At 42.4% G+C, this 18,306-nt stretch overlaps 2 protein-coding genes across 2 annotated transcripts; one reads left to right on the top strand and one right to left on the bottom strand.

Annotated features, from left to right (window-relative positions):
• Window positions 1-1,770: 1,770 nt before the first annotated feature.
• Window positions 1,771-9,063, bottom strand: NDUFB5 (NADH:ubiquinone oxidoreductase subunit B5). The gene is made up of 6 exons (XM_015821505.1): window positions 8,852-9,063; window positions 7,486-7,571; window positions 6,070-6,136; window positions 4,838-4,899; window positions 3,866-3,972; window positions 1,771-2,152 (listed from the first exon to the last, which is right to left on the bottom strand). The coding sequence occupies exons 1-6, from the start codon at window positions 8,976-8,978 to the stop codon at window positions 2,032-2,034; spliced, it is 570 nt and encodes a 189-aa protein (XP_015676991.1). The 5' UTR covers window positions 8,979-9,063; the 3' UTR covers window positions 1,771-2,031.
• Window positions 9,064-9,146: 83 nt separating this feature from the next.
• MRPL47 (mitochondrial ribosomal protein L47) lies at window positions 9,147-17,930 on the top strand. Its single transcript, XM_015821494.1, has 7 exons — window positions 9,147-9,263; window positions 10,825-10,967; window positions 12,032-12,092; window positions 13,883-13,979; window positions 15,548-15,678; window positions 17,435-17,530; window positions 17,647-17,930. Exons 1-7 carry the CDS (start codon window positions 9,175-9,177, stop codon window positions 17,753-17,755), a joined length of 726 nt encoding a protein of 241 aa, XP_015676980.1. The 5' UTR covers window positions 9,147-9,174; the 3' UTR covers window positions 17,756-17,930.
• The last annotated feature ends 376 nt before the right edge of the window (window positions 17,931-18,306 follow it).

Here is an 18,306-nt window from a genome sequence, read left to right as displayed (position 1 = left end):
ATTCTTGTGCAATACACTTTTTATTAGAAAGGCGAGTAGCTTTTGCTGTGTGAATGTATTACAAGCTATCAGAAACAATACATACAGCTGGAGCAGTAATTTTGGCTTCTAATTGAAAACTCAGACATACATTTGAGGTAGGTTATTTATCTTAAAAGCTTTTAAATGATCCAGGTTGTATGATGTAGCCTTTGGGGATAATGAGTACTGTACATTACTGCTTGCAATACAGTACGTTAAAACTGTGTGTACCGTTTTCCTTTTAAGAAGGTTGCTTCTGAGCTCACATCTCAAAAGCACTTAGTATGTGGGGGAATCTTTTCAAATTAGTCCTTTCCATTTGAAGCTGTTGAAATTTCCCAGCTAGCAAAATCTATGCTAACTGGATTCTGAAGATGCAGAGGCTGAGTGGTCTGATCTGAGTAGAGTATGGTATAAAAAAAGGATTCATGGCCTATGTTTATCCAAATTTCATAGTTGGACACTGTCTATATTAGGACTTATGAAAATGATATGAAATACAATCCTACAGCAACATTGTTCGTGTTTTTTGCCATCAAAATCAACACTGGTGGTCCTCAGCTTATAACCACAATTGAGCCCAAAATTTCTATTTCTAAGCAAGACAGTTGTTGAGTGAATTTTGCTCTATTTTACAAACTTTCTTGCCACAGTTGTTAAATTGAATCACTGCAGTTGTAAAGTCAATAACACGGTTGTTAAGTGAATCTGGCTTCCCCATTGACTTTGCTGGTCAGAAGGTTGCAAAAGGGGATCACACGACCCCGGGACACTGCAACTGTCATTAATATGAGCTGGCTAACAAGCATCTGAATTTTGACCACGTGGGGAGGCTGCAACGGTCTTAAGTGTGAAACACGGTCACAAGTCACATTTTTCAGTGCCCTTGTAATTTCAAATGGTCACTAAACAAATGGTTGTAAACCAAGGACTATCTATAAGCTGTTGTGGTTGTTAAGCAGTCTGTCACATGACCAGACTTGATTTTACAACCGTTTTAATGATAATGATAAAGTGAGTGACCATGGTTATTAAGCAAATAACACTTTGGGTTCCTAAGGCCTGTTGGCAAAACCAGGTTTTCAAGGCCTTACAAAGTGGGGTCCAGTTTAATCTCTGCAGGGATATTCCACAGGGAAGGAAGCACCATGGATAAAGCCTTTCTTTGGGGTCCCACCAGACGTAGCTTCCTTGCCTCCCTGCTCAAGTGGATCAGGTGGATGTAACCCGGAAGAAACGGTGCCTCAGATAACCCGGTCCTAAGCGATGGAGGGCTTTAAAGATGACAACCAGCCCCTTGATTTGCACCTGGAAGCAAATAGTCAGCCAATGCAGCTCCGGCTGGAAAGGTGACAAAAGGCACACACCTGAGTCTGTACAAAACCACGTGGACTGCTACATTTTGAACCAATTGGAGCTTCCAGATGCTTTTCAAGGGCAGCCCCATGTAGAGCACGTTGCAACACTAGGGCATGAGTGACTGTGAGCAGGGATTGTTGGTCCAGAAAAGGGCATAACTGTCACACAACCCGCAATTGCGCAATGGCCCTCCTGGCCAATCACATTATCCAGAGGAGCCGCAGTCACATCCTTGAGGTTGGACTGTAAATAACTTTTTTGAAGTCCCAAAGTCATTCAGCTGGTTGATCTGGGCCAGTTATTCTCTTGGCCCAACCTATCTGACTAGCTACGCCTCTTTGTGCTCTGGAATGAAAGGCAGAATATAAATAAAATCAGAAGCCTGTAGGGAACTATATAGAACCGAATGGGGTTTATTCTGGAGTACACACATAAAAAAGATACAGCAAATGGGGGGGGGGAAGGATTACAGCTAATACAAGCTAGTACAAGGGGTTACTGAATCAGAACATTTATTTATTTAATTACACATGTAAGGCCGCCCAACTCTGTGACTATTCTGGGCAGCGCACATTTTGATTTAAGTTAGGTATACATTACACATTTTAACTGCCCTGCAGGGATGCCTGCCGGAGATTCCAGCTGAAATGCTCAGAAATCAGGTCTTGCTTTAGGAGAATAATCAATCGTAGACGTGCCTGGGGCTTCAAATTGATGCCACGGTCCATCCCCCCTGTGGAACATCAGCTTATTTGCGTCTGCTTCCAATTTCCTGTTAAAGGAAAGGAAAGAGAAAAAAGAAACTCTGAAATAATCTTTTCTAACATCAGCCACATGGTTATATTTCAGTAGCACAGAAAATGGACTGTGTTTAACTTGACAGGCAGAGATGGAAAACTATGTGCTACCGGATACCTGTGTTCCTTTTACTAAGCTCCTTGCCCCAATCTGGTTGACCTCCAATCATATGGACTTCCACTCCCAGAATTCCACAGGAAGCATGGCCATTGCTGAAAAATCTAAGGCAGGGGGTAAGCAACCTTGGCTCTTTTATGACTTTTGGACTTCAACTCCCAGAATTCCTGAGCCAGCATGGCTCAGCTTGGAAACCTCTGCCTTTCCCCTCAGCATAGCTGGCTCAGGAATTCTGGGAATTGAAGTCCACGAATCATAAAAGAGCCAAGGTTGCCTACCCCTAATCTAAGGTCTAAAGGCCATGCCCCTTTAAAGCAACCCAACTGAGGGAAGCCAGACTAAATTATAGACTTAAGGTTTCCTACTGCTCCATATCTATCAGGAAGGGATAAACTCTATCCCGTGGCTGGCTTTCAGACAGCTTCCTCTCCAGTCTGAATAGAGATGTGGTTGCTTTAATGAGTTGGTTAATCGGGAAAGAAAAGAACAGGTAGTCTGCAACTTACAAGCATTTAGTGGCCATTTTAAGTAACCACGATACTGAAAAAAGGGACTTATGACTTGTTTTTTCCACACGGCCAAGTGATCAAAATTCAGACTCTTGGCAACCGGCATGTATTTATGACGGTTGCAGTGTCCCGGGGTCACGTGTCCACCTTTTGTGACCTTCTGGCAAGCAGAGTCAATGGGGAATCCAGATTCACTTAACAACCATGTTACTCACTTAACAACTGCAATGATTCACTTGACCACTATGGCAAGAAAACGGGGCAAAAACTCACTTAACAACTATCTTACTTAGCCGTAGAAATGTTGGGCTCACTTGGCATAAATTGAGGACTCCCTGTACTGTAGGATGATAATATGATGATATCCGTATTCTTTACCCAGAAAGAAAGGAAGGGGGGGAAGGAATATCTGGATGATAGGAAAAGCAAAATATGATATAATACACGATGACATCTATTGTTCCCTTTATCATTTAATATTCGGTCCTCCCCATATGTATTGTCTTGAGCTTCTAGAGTGGTGGTGGCGAACCTGTGGCACGCGTGCCAGAGGCGGCACTCAGAGCCCTCTCTGTGGGCACGCGAGCCGTCACCCCAGTCCTAGGCCTTCAGCTGGGTTTTATAAAACTTTTTTGCTTTAGGCCTCTGCCACCGTGTGCAAAAAAAAAAAAAAGGTTCAAGCAATCAATCAATTTCAACTTCTCGCGGGGAAAAAAAGTTCTCTCAAAGTTGGAATTGATTGATTGAACTTTTTAGTCCCACCCAGTCTGCTGTTACCATCACAGCCATGCCCACCCAATGGGCCATGCCCACCCAATGGGCCACACCCACCCGGCACCCGATGATACATAAGTGGGTTTTGGGTTGCAGTTTGGGCATTCGGTCTCTAAAAGGTTCACCATCACTGTTCTAGAGGGAAGGTGGGATGGAACTGCATTAAACAAGTTAAGTGGTAACTAAATAAACAAAACAGTGCTCAGCTTCTAGCTCACACCTGAAACAATTGTTCAGTATTTTTGTTAAGAAACAAAAAACACAGGTACATTTCTAGTTTATCCTACCTTAATTTCCTTTTTTCATATTCAAAATATAACGTAGCCATTCCCTTTTCGTATTCCTTTTCAGGGGGATCATGGATGTAACGTGCAATCCACCGACTTATAGGATGCTGGAAGGAAAACCAAAGCAGGCATTACAAAATAATTATGATCGCCGCTATTGTATTTTGCTTGCAGAAGGAAGCTACCGGCATCAACTGGTTGGACCAACGTCCAAAAGCTTTGAAAAACGAAAGTCTGCAATCTACCTTCCATTAACTATAGTGCTTTTCAGAACCACCCCAATGTCAGCTTCCAATATTTCCTCTGACATTTCTCATATGCCATATGTCACCATGCAGAGGTGTTGCTAGGTTCTTGGTTTAAGTGAAAACAGATTCTCTAGAAATTCATTCGGTTGTGAATACGATTCTTAACAATATCATGCATACACATAATTAAATATAATGTGATGGTTCCGATAGATGAGACCAATTAAAACAGAACTCCGAGGCTTGAGTTTTCCTCTAAGAACATGTTTATTGGTTACAAAGTATCAGCATGGTCAAAAGTGAAACCAAGACTAAAGTTCCCTCCCAAAAGTTACAATATTACAAAGTTAAACTTCCCACATGCAATCAACTACGTTTCCGAATAGAATAGTTTGGTGTGCTTTCTAACATAATGCTCAGCCCCCAGTCTAACGAAAAGGAATGACCTTGGTTCCCACGGGACAGAGAATTGTTTAGACTAGCATAAAAACTCCATCACCCTGCCCACCCCCATTCTTGTGGCAACCGAAAACGAGCAAGATGGCTTCAGCCAGGTTCGTTGCAGTGTTGACATATAACATTTCTTCATAATCAATACAGCAAATTGGAGAATAAAAACATGAAACCAATTACAAATTTGCCAAATTTAAATTTCAAGAGCTTTATTCTCCTAAGACTGACTTACAAAATTCACAAATTTTTTTCTTCCAAGTTTTGTACTTGCCTTATAATACTCCCAATGCTCTGGAATATAACCTTCTGGGATCTCAGCCAATTCAGCTTCACCTAAGCAGAGACAAGGTCATTATGTTTAAGTCTGCAACAGACATGCAAAAAAGATACTGATGGAAGAACGTGAAGTCAACAAATGTTGCCAGTCACAATTTATTATCAGCCTAACGGAAGAATAAATCCTACATTTGTACTCCTATTGAATGCATATTTATTCACCGTTCAGTGGTGAATAGCTTCCACAGCTATTTAAAAATAAAATATGTAACATATCTTGTATTTTTACACATCAAAAATTATGCAATACTTTCTTTTGATGTTTCGATTCACATTTTGTACCATGCCAATCATGATCTTTGTGTTATCATTTTAATTCATATTTTTTTTTAAATGATTCTAAAGAGGGAGACAATTGAAAGCATTTCTAATAAATTAAAATGACAAGATTATCCAAAGGAAAAGGGAATTTCATAATCAGGATATATCACAATAGAACGTAATTAAGAAAGCAACTTTAGGCCACAGCATAAAAAAGAAGCAAACAAATAAAAAAGCACTTTGAACATACATCCAGAAAGCTAGAAGTTATAGATTTAATTAAGTCAAACCTTATTATAATAAAGAGAGCCATAAAGATGCAACATGATGTAGTCCATTATCAATTTCATAAATCAAGAAAAAGCAGAAAACTATCAAGAAACTTTTTCTCAGAGGCTTTTTAAAAAAATTCTGGAGCTCAGTCCTCATCAAGCTGGTAATTAATTCGACTGAAATTTCTAAAATTCCAAGGGAATTGATTTGAAGTCCATATATCTGGAGGATACATAATGGAAATGAATGTGCTGATGGCTCTCCCAAAGGCACACATACTTTCTTGATTCTCCCCGCCCCCCGTCCCCCGCCTTTGGAAATATTTCGCTATAAATCCTTTCATTCTCTACCAGTCAGGTAGAACTGAAGAAGCATCTTGGATGAGAGACAAAATGTTTTCAAAGGGGAAAAAAAAAAAGAAAGTCCAGTTGTCTTTTGGAAAAAGCACCTTTGGAACAACTATGATGTGGATGACAGAATCTCCATAGACATTTAACTGATGGTTCTTGTCTTGCCCAGGGAAAACAGAATTAATCCAATATCACTGAAACAGCATTCAGAAATGATATAGTTATCTGCAATATTCAGCAGTACAAAACAGAACAAAAGATTCTAAGGTGCAGTAGTACTTACCAATAAAGATATTAACAAAGGCTACAATAAGCAGCACCGGAATTCCAGTTAACAGAGCATACCAATTCTGTTTTTTTTAAAAAAAGGAGGGGAGACAGCAAAGTCAGTACAAAGCAAGCCCACAAATTTTTCACTCTTTATGTACCTAGCAGCTGAATTATTATTAGTATACTTTTCTCCCACCCTGACTTATATGCAAGAAAATTCCCTGAGTTTTCAGGATCACTGAAAGATTAAATGCAATAAGATTTTAGGAACACTTAGAAAGTATGGTTCAGTATAGGAATCCAAATTCATTTCATTCATTTTATTTATGGCCCCAGAGCAAGAAAGGAATCTAAATTAAAATATCCCTGACAAATGGCTAATTAGTCTGCTCTTTAATACCTCCAGTAAGGAGAGTTTATCACTTCTCAGAATAATTAGATCCACTATCAAACTATTCTATGTGAAAGGGTTTCTTAACACACATATGGAATCTGCTTTTTAGGTTTGCATGATTTTGGGTGTCCTATAGAGGGGGGAAAAGAACTTTATTTTGTGCAACATTTCAGGTATTTGAAGAAAGCTAAAATAACCCCATAACATAACACTCTTTCTAAAGACACTGAGACTCTAGAAAGAGTGCAGAGTACAGCAACAAAGATGATTAGGGGAATGGAAACATACAATAAATGCAGTTGCAGGAACTGGGCATGTCTAGTCTAACAAAGGCTAATTAAGGACTAGGGGTGACATGATAGCGGTCTTCCAATCTTTGAGGAGCTGCCAGAGAGGATGGAGTCAACCTTTTCTCCAAAGCACCTGAGGGCAGGACAAGAAATAACAGAGGGAAACTTGTCAAAGAGAGATCCAAACTAGAACTAAGGAGAAACTGCCTGACAGTGAGAACAATCAGTGGAATGGCTTGCCTGGAGAAGCTGTGGGTGCTCCATCAATTGAAAGTTTTTGAGACTCGACAGCCATTTGTTTGAAATGGTATAGGGCAGGAGTCTTCAAATTTGGCCCTTTTATGACTTGTGGACTTCAACTCCCAGAATTCCTCAGTCAGCATGCCTGAAGACCCCTGGTATAGGGTCTGAGGAGAGGGGTTGGACTAGAGGACCTCTATGGTCCTTTCAAATCTGTTGTACTGTATCGTTATTGTTACCTCAGCCTTCTTAGAAAAACATTACTAATTCCTTCAACCTCTTTCCACAACATTTAATTTTTACTCCTCTGTCAGTCCACTCGGCATCTGGGCCAGTTTTCCAAATCCTTCTTAAAGTATGGTGCCCAGTATTAGATAATACTGGAGAAAAATGGAATAAAGTGAAACTAGTCATTCCTATGATTTGAAGACTATACTTCTCTTCACGCCATCTAAAATGGTTTTTCTCTCTCTGCTCTTTTTCCAGACCTTAATCCTAAACTTACCAGTAATCTCAGAAACCGGTTATCATAAAACCGTGTTGCTTTGATGTAAAACATCTTTTTTAAGTCGCTGGCATGGCGCAGTGAAACTGAAAAATTAAATTGACATTTTAATACAAGTCAACAGTTATTTCTGCAATCTTTTCAGAACGCAAAAAGTTCTGATATTGTTGTCTTATTTTTCAGGATGCCTTTCACACACAGCTATTCTGCAATAGGGGAACCTATCCAATTCTTTTCCACATGAATGAGAAAAAAGGTTCTTAATTTGAATGGTCATATTGGGGTTACTAGATCTGGGGTGCCAACAGACAATCATTAGGTAGTAGCAAAGTTGTAAAGCTTACAGTATACAGGTAGTCCTCAACTTATGACCAAATTGAACACCAAATATTTATTGAAAAGCGAGACTCTCGTTGAGTTTTGCCCCATTCTACGATCTTTCTTGCCATATTTGTTACGTGAATCACTGCAGTTGTTAAGTTAGTAATATGGTTGTTAAGTGAATCTGACTTCCCTGCTGACTTTGCTTGTCAGATCACAAAAAGTGATCACATGACCCTAGGACACTGCAACCGTCATAAATATGAACCAGTTGCTAAGCATCCGATTTTTGATCACGTTACTATGTGGATACTGCAAGTTCTAAGTGTGAAAAATGGTAATAAGTCACTTTTTTTCAGTGCCTTGTAACTTTAAACAGTCATTAAGTGAACCGTTGTAAATCGAGGACTACCTGTATTTTGTTGGCATCTAGATCTGTCTTTCTTTGGCCACCTTGAATGTCAGTTTTGTTTACTCATAATATACATTTAAAAAGAAACAGGGCCAGGAACATCAGCTCCTTATAATCTGAGCAGAGTTTTGAAAGAAAATGCATTTTGACAAGGACTCAGGAGCTCAGCCAAGGCTGTTGTGAAGAAAAATTATGAGCTCCCGAAGGAAAGGCGGGTGGAAATCTAATAAATAAACCGATGTTGGGCTAGATACAGTGTTTCTCAACCTTGACAATTTTAAGGCATGTGGACTTCAACTCCCAGAATTCCACAGCCAGCAATGCTGGCTGTGGAATTCTGGGAATTGAAGTCCACATGCCTTAAAATTGTCAAGGTTGAGAAACACTGGGCTAGAAAACCAACGTTGGCTCAGGCTCTCACTTTCGTTTCTGAGATTGTGGCTAGTCCCACTCCCATGTTTTCAATCCTACTGCACCACAGGCAGAAACTCAACAGGTGAAGCTCCTGCAAGAGGAAGGGCGCTCCCCCGCCACCTTCAGGGGCATCTCACATCCTTCCCAGCTCTGCCCGCTTCCAAGGTCAATTGGAAGGGAAGTCGCCGAGCATCTCCTGCCACCCAAGCCCGTCCCTACCGATCACTCCGGAGCGACTGGCACTGGGGCCCAGCAAGGCCGTCCGCCCGAGCCACGCGGACAAGGTCAGCGGCTGCCGGACCCCGGTCCTGGCCGCCGTTCGCAGCAGGAGACTCATGGCCGCCATCTCTGGATGGGGCAAAGCCGCGAGCCGTGAAGCTCGCAGTCGTACTTTGCCGCGGCGCTCACTGCTGAAGTCGCGCCGCCGCCATCTTTGCACCGGGCGGCGGTGGGCGGTGAGAAAGGACCACCGAGAAGGAAACCGCTAGAGAGGCTTCATCGAAGTCCCAAGAAAGGCCTTATGGGAAGACGGCGGAGGCGTCATGGCGCTGACGGTGGTTTGCCGACGGTTATCCTCGGTGCTTCAGGTGACCGGCGCGAGTCGAGGCGGTGCGGCGGCTTCGGCCTCCAGGTGGGGGTCCTGTCGAGCGGGGAAAGAGCCGGGGTTGCAAATTGGCTTTGAGGCCTTGCAGGAGAAAGTGCTGTCCTTGCGAATGATGGCGAAGAGGGGAGGCTCCCTGGCCAGGAAATGCATTTTGAGGAAGGTGCATATAATAGGATTGAAGCTTCTCTGGAAAACAGGCCTTGATAATGTAAACCTCGTGAAAGTATGAGCTTGCTAGGGAAAAAAAATGGTTCTTCTAAATAATAATAATAATAATAATAATAATAATAATAATAATAATAGTAGTAGTAATAGTAGTAGTAGTAGTAGTAGTAGTAGTAATAGTAATCATCATCATCGTCGTAATAATAATAGTAATAATAATAGTAATAATAATAACAATTAATAATAATAAAGTTGGAAGGGACCTTGGAGGTCATCAAGTCCAACCCCCTGCTCACTCAGGTAACCCTATACCAGTGATGGCGAACCTTATAGAGACTCAGTGCCCAAAAACCGGCCTGCCCCCACTCTGCCCCCCCCACTCCGCCCACCTGCAAGGCCACTCACCACAGATCGCCCAGGCAGCCTTGCAGCGCCATGGCAGCCACGCCCTCTGCCCGCACCCCACAGCATCACGTGATGGGGTGCGAGGGTGGAGTCTTGCCCCTGCTTCCCGGCTGCCATGTGCTTGGCTGCGCTGCTCTGTGTGGGCTGTGCCTGGGGGGAGCCTCTCCTCCAGGCAGGCTGCTGGTGAGGGGGTTGTGGGGAGGCAGGACTGGGGCAACGGCATGCGTGCCCACATAGAGGGCTCCGCGTGCCACCTCTGGCACATGTGCCATAGGTTCGCCACCACTGCCCTATACCATTTCGGACAAATGGCTGTCCAGTTTCTTCTTAAAAACTTCCAGTGTTGGAGCATTCACCGCTTCTGGAGGCAGGTTGTTCCACTATTTAAAACCATTCAGGTTCCCTCAGTTAAATAAGTATAGGTAGTCCTCGACTTAACAACCATTCGTTTAATGACCATTCAAACTTACAGTGGCACCGAAAAAAGTGACTTATGACCGTTTTTTACTCTTACAACTGTTGCAGCATCCCCGTGGTCACGTGATCAAAATTCAGACATTGGCAACTGACTCTTATTTATGACGGTTGCAATGTCATGTGATCTCACCTTTTGCAACCTTCTGACAACCAAAGTCAATGGGGAGTCCACTTTACACCGTGTTACTAACTTAAAAACTGCAGTGGTTCATTTAACAACTGGCAAGAAAGGTTTTGAAATGGGGCAAAACTCACTTAACAACTGCCTCGCTTAGTGACAGAAATTTTGGGCTCAGGTGTGGTTGTAAGTCGAGAACTACCTGTAAAAGCTGAACAATTTACTTTTAACTAGAGAGAATAGTTTTTAGCCAAGTGACTGACAATAACGCCATTGGTGCTTCTGAAACTAGATAGTATTTTATCAAAAGAAGTATTTTGAATGTACATGCTTAAGAGAGAGAAAAAAACCCTTCTGGGACCAAATCTGAATTTTTATATGCTTAAAATGTTGTTAAAACAATTCTGACCTTTTTTTGTTCAGAGGTATCATTGGTGATTGGCCAAAAAAGTTTACAGAAGTGAAAATTTGTCCCCGTTCTGTGTTGCTGCATACATCAGTATCTCGAAATGGGTTGGAGGAATTTTTTGATGACCCCAAAAACTGGGGAAAGGAGGTTAAATCAGGTAAGATACCCTTGTAAATAAGACAACAAGGTAGTATTATAAGAGATTCAACAACAGTGCATGTTGAGTGTCAATTTGTAAAAATTGCTGCTCATAGAATCCATTTTTTTCAAAAGTGGATATTTCAGCCATTAGTCTGATTGTCAGATTATGCCTTTAAATAAAAATCAAAAAATGGATTACAGCTATTTGTATTGTATGTTTTGGATTTATTTATGCATAAGTAAAAATGTTCTATATTGCCCTGACTGCTCTTTAGAAGGCCAGATCCTAAAGTTGAAACTCAAGTACTTTGGCCATCTAATGAGAAGGAAGGACTCACTGGAGAAGAGCCTAATGCTGGGAAAGATTGAGGGCAAGAGAAGAAAGGGACGACAGAGAATGAGGTGGCTGGATGGAGTCACTGAAGCAGTAGGCATCAGCTTAAATGGACTCCAGAAGATGGTCGGACATGACTTTGCAACTAACAACAATTGTCCTAAATAATTTCATAGCCCTCTTCCTGATTTTAATATGCTTTACATTTTTTAAAGTTCTCCACGCAAAATGTATGTTATAAATTATTTTTGTTGATTTGTTTTGAGTGGCTCTAGTGAAAGGTGCAATTACCAATATTCAGTGGGTAGCTCCACCTGCCAGAAAACAAGGTTTCCTTTTAAAATGGTGGTTCAAAGCCATAAATATATAATTGTTTGTCTGCCAAATGCCTAAGTGGTTTCTGAAAATTCATAATGGGGAAAAATGTGCTGTTTTCAATAAAAACCAAGGAAGCTGACAATAGGTTGACTTTTAAATTATAAATAATATAGAATAGTTAAATAAAACAACAGAAAAACAGCAAACTGAAAAGAGTCCCCTATTTAGCAGAAGAAGAGATATAAAATATAAGTAGTATTGGACTCTAGATTTCAGAATATGCAGCTTTTAAAAGGAAACCTTTGAATAGCTACCAAAATACTAGCTATTTCCACTTAATCAGCACAGAGTAAAAATTAGTATAGTCTTAAGATCATGAGACTTTCAGGAAAATGTTCTTGCTCTGCTTTGCTTTGTGGTTTCCACAGGAGATTCCTGGACTGTTGAACAACTTCGAGGCAAAAGCAGCGACGATTTGCATAAGCTTTGGTGAGTGTTTCTTTGTATGACTTAAGAGGCCTGTCCTTTCCTTGTGACGAGTTATTTGAAGAACTGCTTACCCATTTCAAAAATACGTTTTAGATTTCATTTGCAACCACATAGCCTTTGCTCTTGTCATGTCTCTAGATATTCAGAAAAACTAGAAGTTTATAGCTCAGATTTTTTGAGGGAAGTGTCAATGGAGAGACTGTGTGGTGTAGTACCTCAGAGGTTGGACTAGGGCCAGGAAAATCCAGTTTGAGTCCATCCTTAGCTGCAAAAGGTGACCAGATGACTGAGTTGAACACTCCCTCTCAGCCCAACCAATGTCATGGGATTGCTATGGGAAAAAAAATTGAAGAAGAAAGAACTAAGGATGTTGGCTTCATCTCTTGAAGTCCTAGCACATTTTAAACGTAATAAATATGTCAATAAAGATTATTCGTTTGGCTGGGATTTTACACAGGTTTTAAGTCAAAAATGATAAGAGAAAAGGGCATGAAGTATAGGAGAACTTTCAGAATGGGCAATACAGGTAGTCCTCAACTTACAATCTTTCATTTAGTAACCATTCGAAGTTAACAATGGCACTGAAAAAAAAGTGACATGACTGTTTTTCATACTTGCAACTATTGCAGCATCCCCGTGATCATGTGATCAAAATTTGGATACTTGGCCACTGGCTCATATTTATGACGGTTGCAGTGTCCTGGAGCCACATGATCACCTTTTGCGACCCTCTGACAAGCAAACTCAATGGGGAAGCCAGATTCACTTTACAACTGTGTTACTAACTTAATAACTACAGTGATTCACTTAACAACTGTGGCAAGAAAGCTTGTAAAATGGGGCAAAACTCAACTGTCTCACTTAGCTACAGAAATGTTGGGCTTAATTGTGGTTATAAGTTGAAGACTACTTACAACCACAATTTTTTTAAAAGATGAAAAACAAGGAAAATTAGATATAAATTGCAGAGGGTTTAAGTTGAAAAGGGACAAGGGTGAGGAAACATAAATGCTGAAGTGCAAAAATATCTAAGGAGTGCACATAAAGAGTAAAATGTGCCTGAAGGAAGAACGTTTAGAAAGGCAAGAATCCATAGGACAGGAATATAAGGAAATTACAAATAGTGGAGACATAGAAGTAAAGAGATATGAAAATAGGAGGGAAGGGACATAAGTGGTGGATTGGAAGGAAGGAGAAGGCTAGAAGAAGGAGCTAATGCAGGCAGAGGGCTGGTAGATCTGAAAGTTAAACTAGTGGGGAAATTCTACCTGGTGTGGCTTCTCCTGTCATTGCATCTTTGAGCAACTCAGAGGGAGAACGATGTTCTAAAAGCAGCAGGTGATGATGGCTAGCAGAATTTCACATTCTGCAATGAATGCACAACAAAGTTCAGCTGCATCTAATAAGAATAATTTTCTTATGTGACTAATATGATTACCATTATATTGATATTTCAGTTAATATTGCTGTGTGGCAGTACCATTTTATTTGCGTTTAATTAAAATATGTGATCAGTTGTAGCTCAGTATAAAAGCACTAAGATGAAACTTAGCTTAGCTATTCTCATTGGATAACTCAATCAAAAAATAAAAATTGGGTTCCACAATGATAGAAACAAGAACACATTTTTCCAAGAAGAATATTTGTGTGTTTCAAGTATTATATTTAATCCTTATAAGTTTTAACAATATAATCTGTCTCCTATCCTAAACCTATCTCCCATTTCTTATTGGGAATCATTATCCTGTCTAACAATGTAGTGTAACTTGCTAATAAATTCTCTTTCTCAGGTATGTCCTGCTAAAAGAGCGAAATATGCTTTTAACATTAGAACAAGAAGCAAAACGGCTGTCAGAACAAATGCCAAGCCCAGAAAGATTGGAAAAGGTAAAATAGAGTCGGGAATGTCAGTGGCAATTACATGTTCTTTGTTAAAGATCGAGAAGTAATACACAAGACTGTTTTATGTGATTTACTATAAGTATGGGATGAGCTCCAGGAAGCCGTTAAATGTTCTTAATTCCAAGACATCCTTCTAATCTGCTAATTTGCCCTTGTAGTTTGTCATGTGTGCTGATTCTGTGGAACTTGGCAGCCAGTGGAGAAGATAATTTTGGTTATCTGGTTCTCTAAAGAACCTGCAAGTCACACAGAAACTATATTAATTCCTGAGCTGCTCCAGGCAGAGCTAGATTCGGAATGCAGGCACAGAGCTAGATTCGGAATGCAGAATAACAGACTGGAAGGGACTTTGGTGGTTTTGTAATCCAACCCCCCTGCCCAGGCAGGAGACCCTATACCAGAGGTAGGCAACCTTGGCTCTTTTATGACTCGTGGACTTCAACTCCCAGAATTCCTGAGCCAGCCTGGCTCAGCTTGGAAACCTCTCTCTTTCCCCTCAGCATGGCTGGCTCAGGAATTCTGGGAGTTGAAGTCCACGAGTCATAAAAGAGCCAAGGTTGCCTACCCCTGCCCTATACCATTACAAATAAATGGCTGTCCAATCTCTTAAAAACATCCAATGGTGGAGCACCCACAACTTCTGAAGACAAGCCGTTCCACTGATTGATTGTTCTCACTCTCAGGAAATTTCTCCTTAGTTCTAGGTTGCTTCTCTCTTTGATAAGTTTCCTTATGTTGCTTCTTGTCCTGCCTTCAGGTCCCTTGGAGAATAGCTTGACTCCCTCTTCTTTGTGGCAGCCCCTTGGATATTGGAACACTGCAATCATGTCATCCCTAATCCTTCTCTTCATTAGACTACCCATATCTAGATCCTGCAATTTAGTTAAAACTACACATACTCAGTTTTGCAATTCAAATCATTATGATAGAGGGGAAGGCTGCTTGACACCCCGTCCGAAATGCTGTTTTTATGACTCACTTAATTCTGATTCGTTTAATGTAAATGTTATATTGGGAAAATAAACGAAGCAAGATTTCAGGATAGAAAAATAAGCTTTCGGTATATTTACGGGGGTGGGTGTAAAGTTAATGAATAGATCTGCAAATGAAAGTTCGATGATAAAAGAAACCAAATCTTTACTGAGACGTTTTTCTTTACATTCCCTATCCCTATCTATATCAGTGGATGTTAACTTAGGAATTCAAGAAAGTTATTCTTTCATTTATAAAGAGTAATTCTGGATGGTTTCCCTGCTTATATTAAGGCAAAGCCATAGTTTACTGCAGTGTGTGAATCTACCCCAGGGGTCTTCAAACTTGGGAGCTTTTAAGACTTGTGGACTTCAACTCCCAGAATTCCTCAGCCAGCCAGGGCTGGCTGAGGAATTCTGGGAGTTGAAGTCCACAAGTCTTAAAGTTCCCAAGTTTGAAGACCCCTGATCTAACCTATAACTAGTAGACTTTGTTACAAAACTAAATAACCCTTGTGCCTCTTGAACAATGTTCAACAGCTCTACCTGTTTAACAGCCCACTTCTGATTTATATCCCTTAGGTAAAAAAATCCATGGAAAGAATGGACCAGGTCGTTCAGGAACGGGAAGACGCTCTGCGACTTTTGCAGACTGGTCAAGAGACGGAATGGCCGGGGGAATGGAGACACGATTTCCTTGGGCGTATTATTTGGTAAACTGGCACATTAGATCTGTGGTGTATTTGGGAAATACTGAATAAATGCCAAGTTTGATTTAATAATAATTTTCCAGGTTCAGTGAAAGACTTAAGAGAGATAACCAAGGAGGAAAATGTTTATCTGGTTGTGGTAAGCACTAAACAGCTAGGATTACAGAAGTAGAAATTGCAACAAACTTGCATCCTGGAGCACTGCTGTTTAGTGTTAAATGTAGACCTAGATCAGTGATGGCGAACCTTTTAGAGACCGAGTGCCCAAAAACTGGCCCCGCCCCTGCTCCACCCCCTACCCCACCCCCACCCCGCCTGCCCACAGGGACCACTTACCGCCTCCAGGGCCCACCGCAGATCGCCCAGACAACCCAGCAGCGCCATGGAGGCCACGCCCTCTGCCCGCGCTCCACAGCATCAACTGTGCGGGATGGGGCGTGAGGGCAGAGTCTTGTCTACGCTGCCTGGCTGCCATGTCCTTGGCTGCGCTGCTCCGTGTGGGCCACGCTCGGAGGCGACTCTCCTCCAGGGGAGCGCTGGTGAGGGGGTCGTGGGGGGGAGGCGAGGCTGGGGCAACGGCACGTGTGCCCACAGAGAGCTCCGAGTGCCGCCTCTGGCACCTGTGCCATAGGTTTGCCACCACTGACCTAGATATATCTCCTCTTCACATTTTTAAGAGTAGTGGTCCCCAACCTTTTGGAACCGGGGACCAGTTCTGTGAGCGGGAGGGGGACGGTGCTTTGATGCACTAACTAGATCCCCATGCACGCACATATGAAGTTTCACTGACTTGCACAGAGCAGTTCCTAATGGGCCACAGTGCGGTACTGATCTGCAGCCCATGGGTCAGGGACTCCTGTTCAAGAAGGGGTTTTTTCAATAACAAGTCGTCAAAATCCATTGTCACTTCATAGGGATATTTTGAGGCACAAATGTGGTAATGATCATGTATTTTCCGAACGTTTTTTGTACTTCTGAATTCAAGCAGTCTCAAACAAAACCAGCATAGTACAGTGGCCGGGGAATTCTGGGAGTTGAAGTCCATGCATCTTAAATGTTAAGAGAAACACTAAAGGATGGTTTTCTTTGTGTTGACAGAAAGGGAGAACTTAGAACAGTGGTGGCGAACCTATGGCATGCGTGCCAGAGGCGGCACTCAGAGCCCTCTCTGTGGGCACACGCGCTATGCCCCAGAGATGGCAACCATCCCTCTTCAACCAGCCGCCTGCTAACTCGCTGAGATCCCACATGGCCAGATGCATCCCAGCACCCATGCGCTCGCTGGCCTCTGTGTGCGGGGGCCGATGGTGTCAGGCAGCAGCCGCCCCGGCCAGTCTCACCTTGCCCTGTGACAATGGCACCCCCGCCCTGCCTCGCCTTGCCTCGCCTCATCCCGCAGGACGAGCCTTCTGCCCACTGCCCCACCTGCCAGAGACCCCCTGGATCTCCCCCAACCCTGCCTGGCCCCCACAGGCGTCCCTCCCCACGAGCAACATCAAGGTGATCACGCCCACCTTGGCCACACCCATCCAGTCTGCCCTGACCACCACAGCCACGCCCACCCAGTGGGCCACGCCCACCTGGTACCTGGCGATAAATAAGTGGATTTTGGGTTGCAGTTTGGGCACTCGGTCTCCAAAAGGTTCGCCATCACTGACTTAGAAGAAGAAAACATTGTTTGTAGGTATATTTCTATGCAAATGGATGATTGCTTTTTTTCTTAAATATTCTGTTGTTCTACCATTTCTGTTGTTGGTAGGTATACTTTCAGAGAATGGCCAATTCCCTGGCACTTGAACGCAAGGCACAAGAGGAAACGATTCTATTTCCTGCCAAATGTCAAGCCTTTCATAAGGTAATAGTAGCATGCTTTAAAATGTGAATGTTATTTTTTTTATTATTATCTTTACATTGGAGAGAAATAGCTTTTCCACTCCACGGTAACTTCTGGTGATCGCTTTCATCCCACAGACTTGGATATGAGAAAAGGGTGCGCATGAAATACCAGGAGGAGGAGAAGAAGCGGAGGAGAGAGAAGCGTTTACAGGAAAAAACTCTAGCCGCGCAGTCTCAGAGTTAACATGGAGCTGAAAGTGACCTTTGAGAAGACTAGAGGAATAACTAGAGGGCTGCAGTAAGTGAAAACATGGTCCAAATGCTTGGACTTTGGTCATTACTTACAAACAGACACTAAGGTGGGAAATATTGTGTAAGTTCAGAAAGCTCATTTTTTAAATACCAAAATAAAACCTCTCCATACCTGTTGTGATTTATTTTTTTTTGTTTATATCTGTGCCTCCAGTGTAAAAATCTTTTGACTTCTGTTATAAATTGTCAACGTCCTTACCGGTCCCTAGTCTCCTCAGACCCGACAGAAGAAGGACAGGGAACTGGCACACAGGAACACTTCAACAGATGCTTTATTTTGATGGGTCGCAAACAAAATCAGCGCTGGGAGTGCTTTCCACTGGCGGCGGTGGGAACGGGCCGCGGACCTCCCAGCGGGTCGGCGGTGCTGGGTTCGCTGGCGGAGCTGCTCTCAGCGATGTGCCGTTCCCCCCCCCCCTTGTCGAGCCCATGGGCTTGTCATAAATGCCATCTGCAACAGAAAGGACTGGGTATTGTCTGCAA

This window comes from Protobothrops mucrosquamatus, unplaced genomic scaffold (genome assembly GCF_001527695.2).
Source record: "Protobothrops mucrosquamatus isolate PMUCROS unplaced genomic scaffold, P.Mucros_1.0 scaffold_165, whole genome shotgun sequence".
NCBI classification, from domain to species: domain Eukaryota; kingdom Metazoa; phylum Chordata; class Lepidosauria; order Squamata; family Viperidae; genus Protobothrops; species Protobothrops mucrosquamatus.
This window is presented reverse-complemented; position numbering and strand designations above follow the sequence as displayed.

Coding starts and splice junctions, on each gene's coding strand:
- NDUFB5 (XM_015821505.1), bottom strand. CDS start 8,978: ATGGCGGCCATGAGTCTCCTGCTGCGAACGGCGGCCAGGACCGGGGTC. Junction 7,572..8,851: donor CAGTCGCTCCGGAGTGATCG/GTAGGGACGGGC, acceptor TTAATTTTTCAG/TTTCACTGCGCCATGCCAGC. Junction 3,973..4,837: donor AGCATTGGGAGTATTATAAG/GCAAGTACAAAA, acceptor TTTTCCTTCCAG/CATCCTATAAGTCGGTGGAT.
- MRPL47 (XM_015821494.1), top strand. CDS start 9,175: ATGGCGCTGACGGTGGTTTGCCGACGGTTATCCTCGGTGCTTCAGGTG. Junction 9,264..10,824: donor GCGGCGGCTTCGGCCTCCAG/GTGGGGGTCCTG, acceptor TTTTTTGTTCAG/AGGTATCATTGGTGATTGGC. Junction 17,531..17,646: donor AATGTCAAGCCTTTCATAAG/GTAATAGTAGCA, acceptor TTCATCCCACAG/ACTTGGATATGAGAAAAGGG.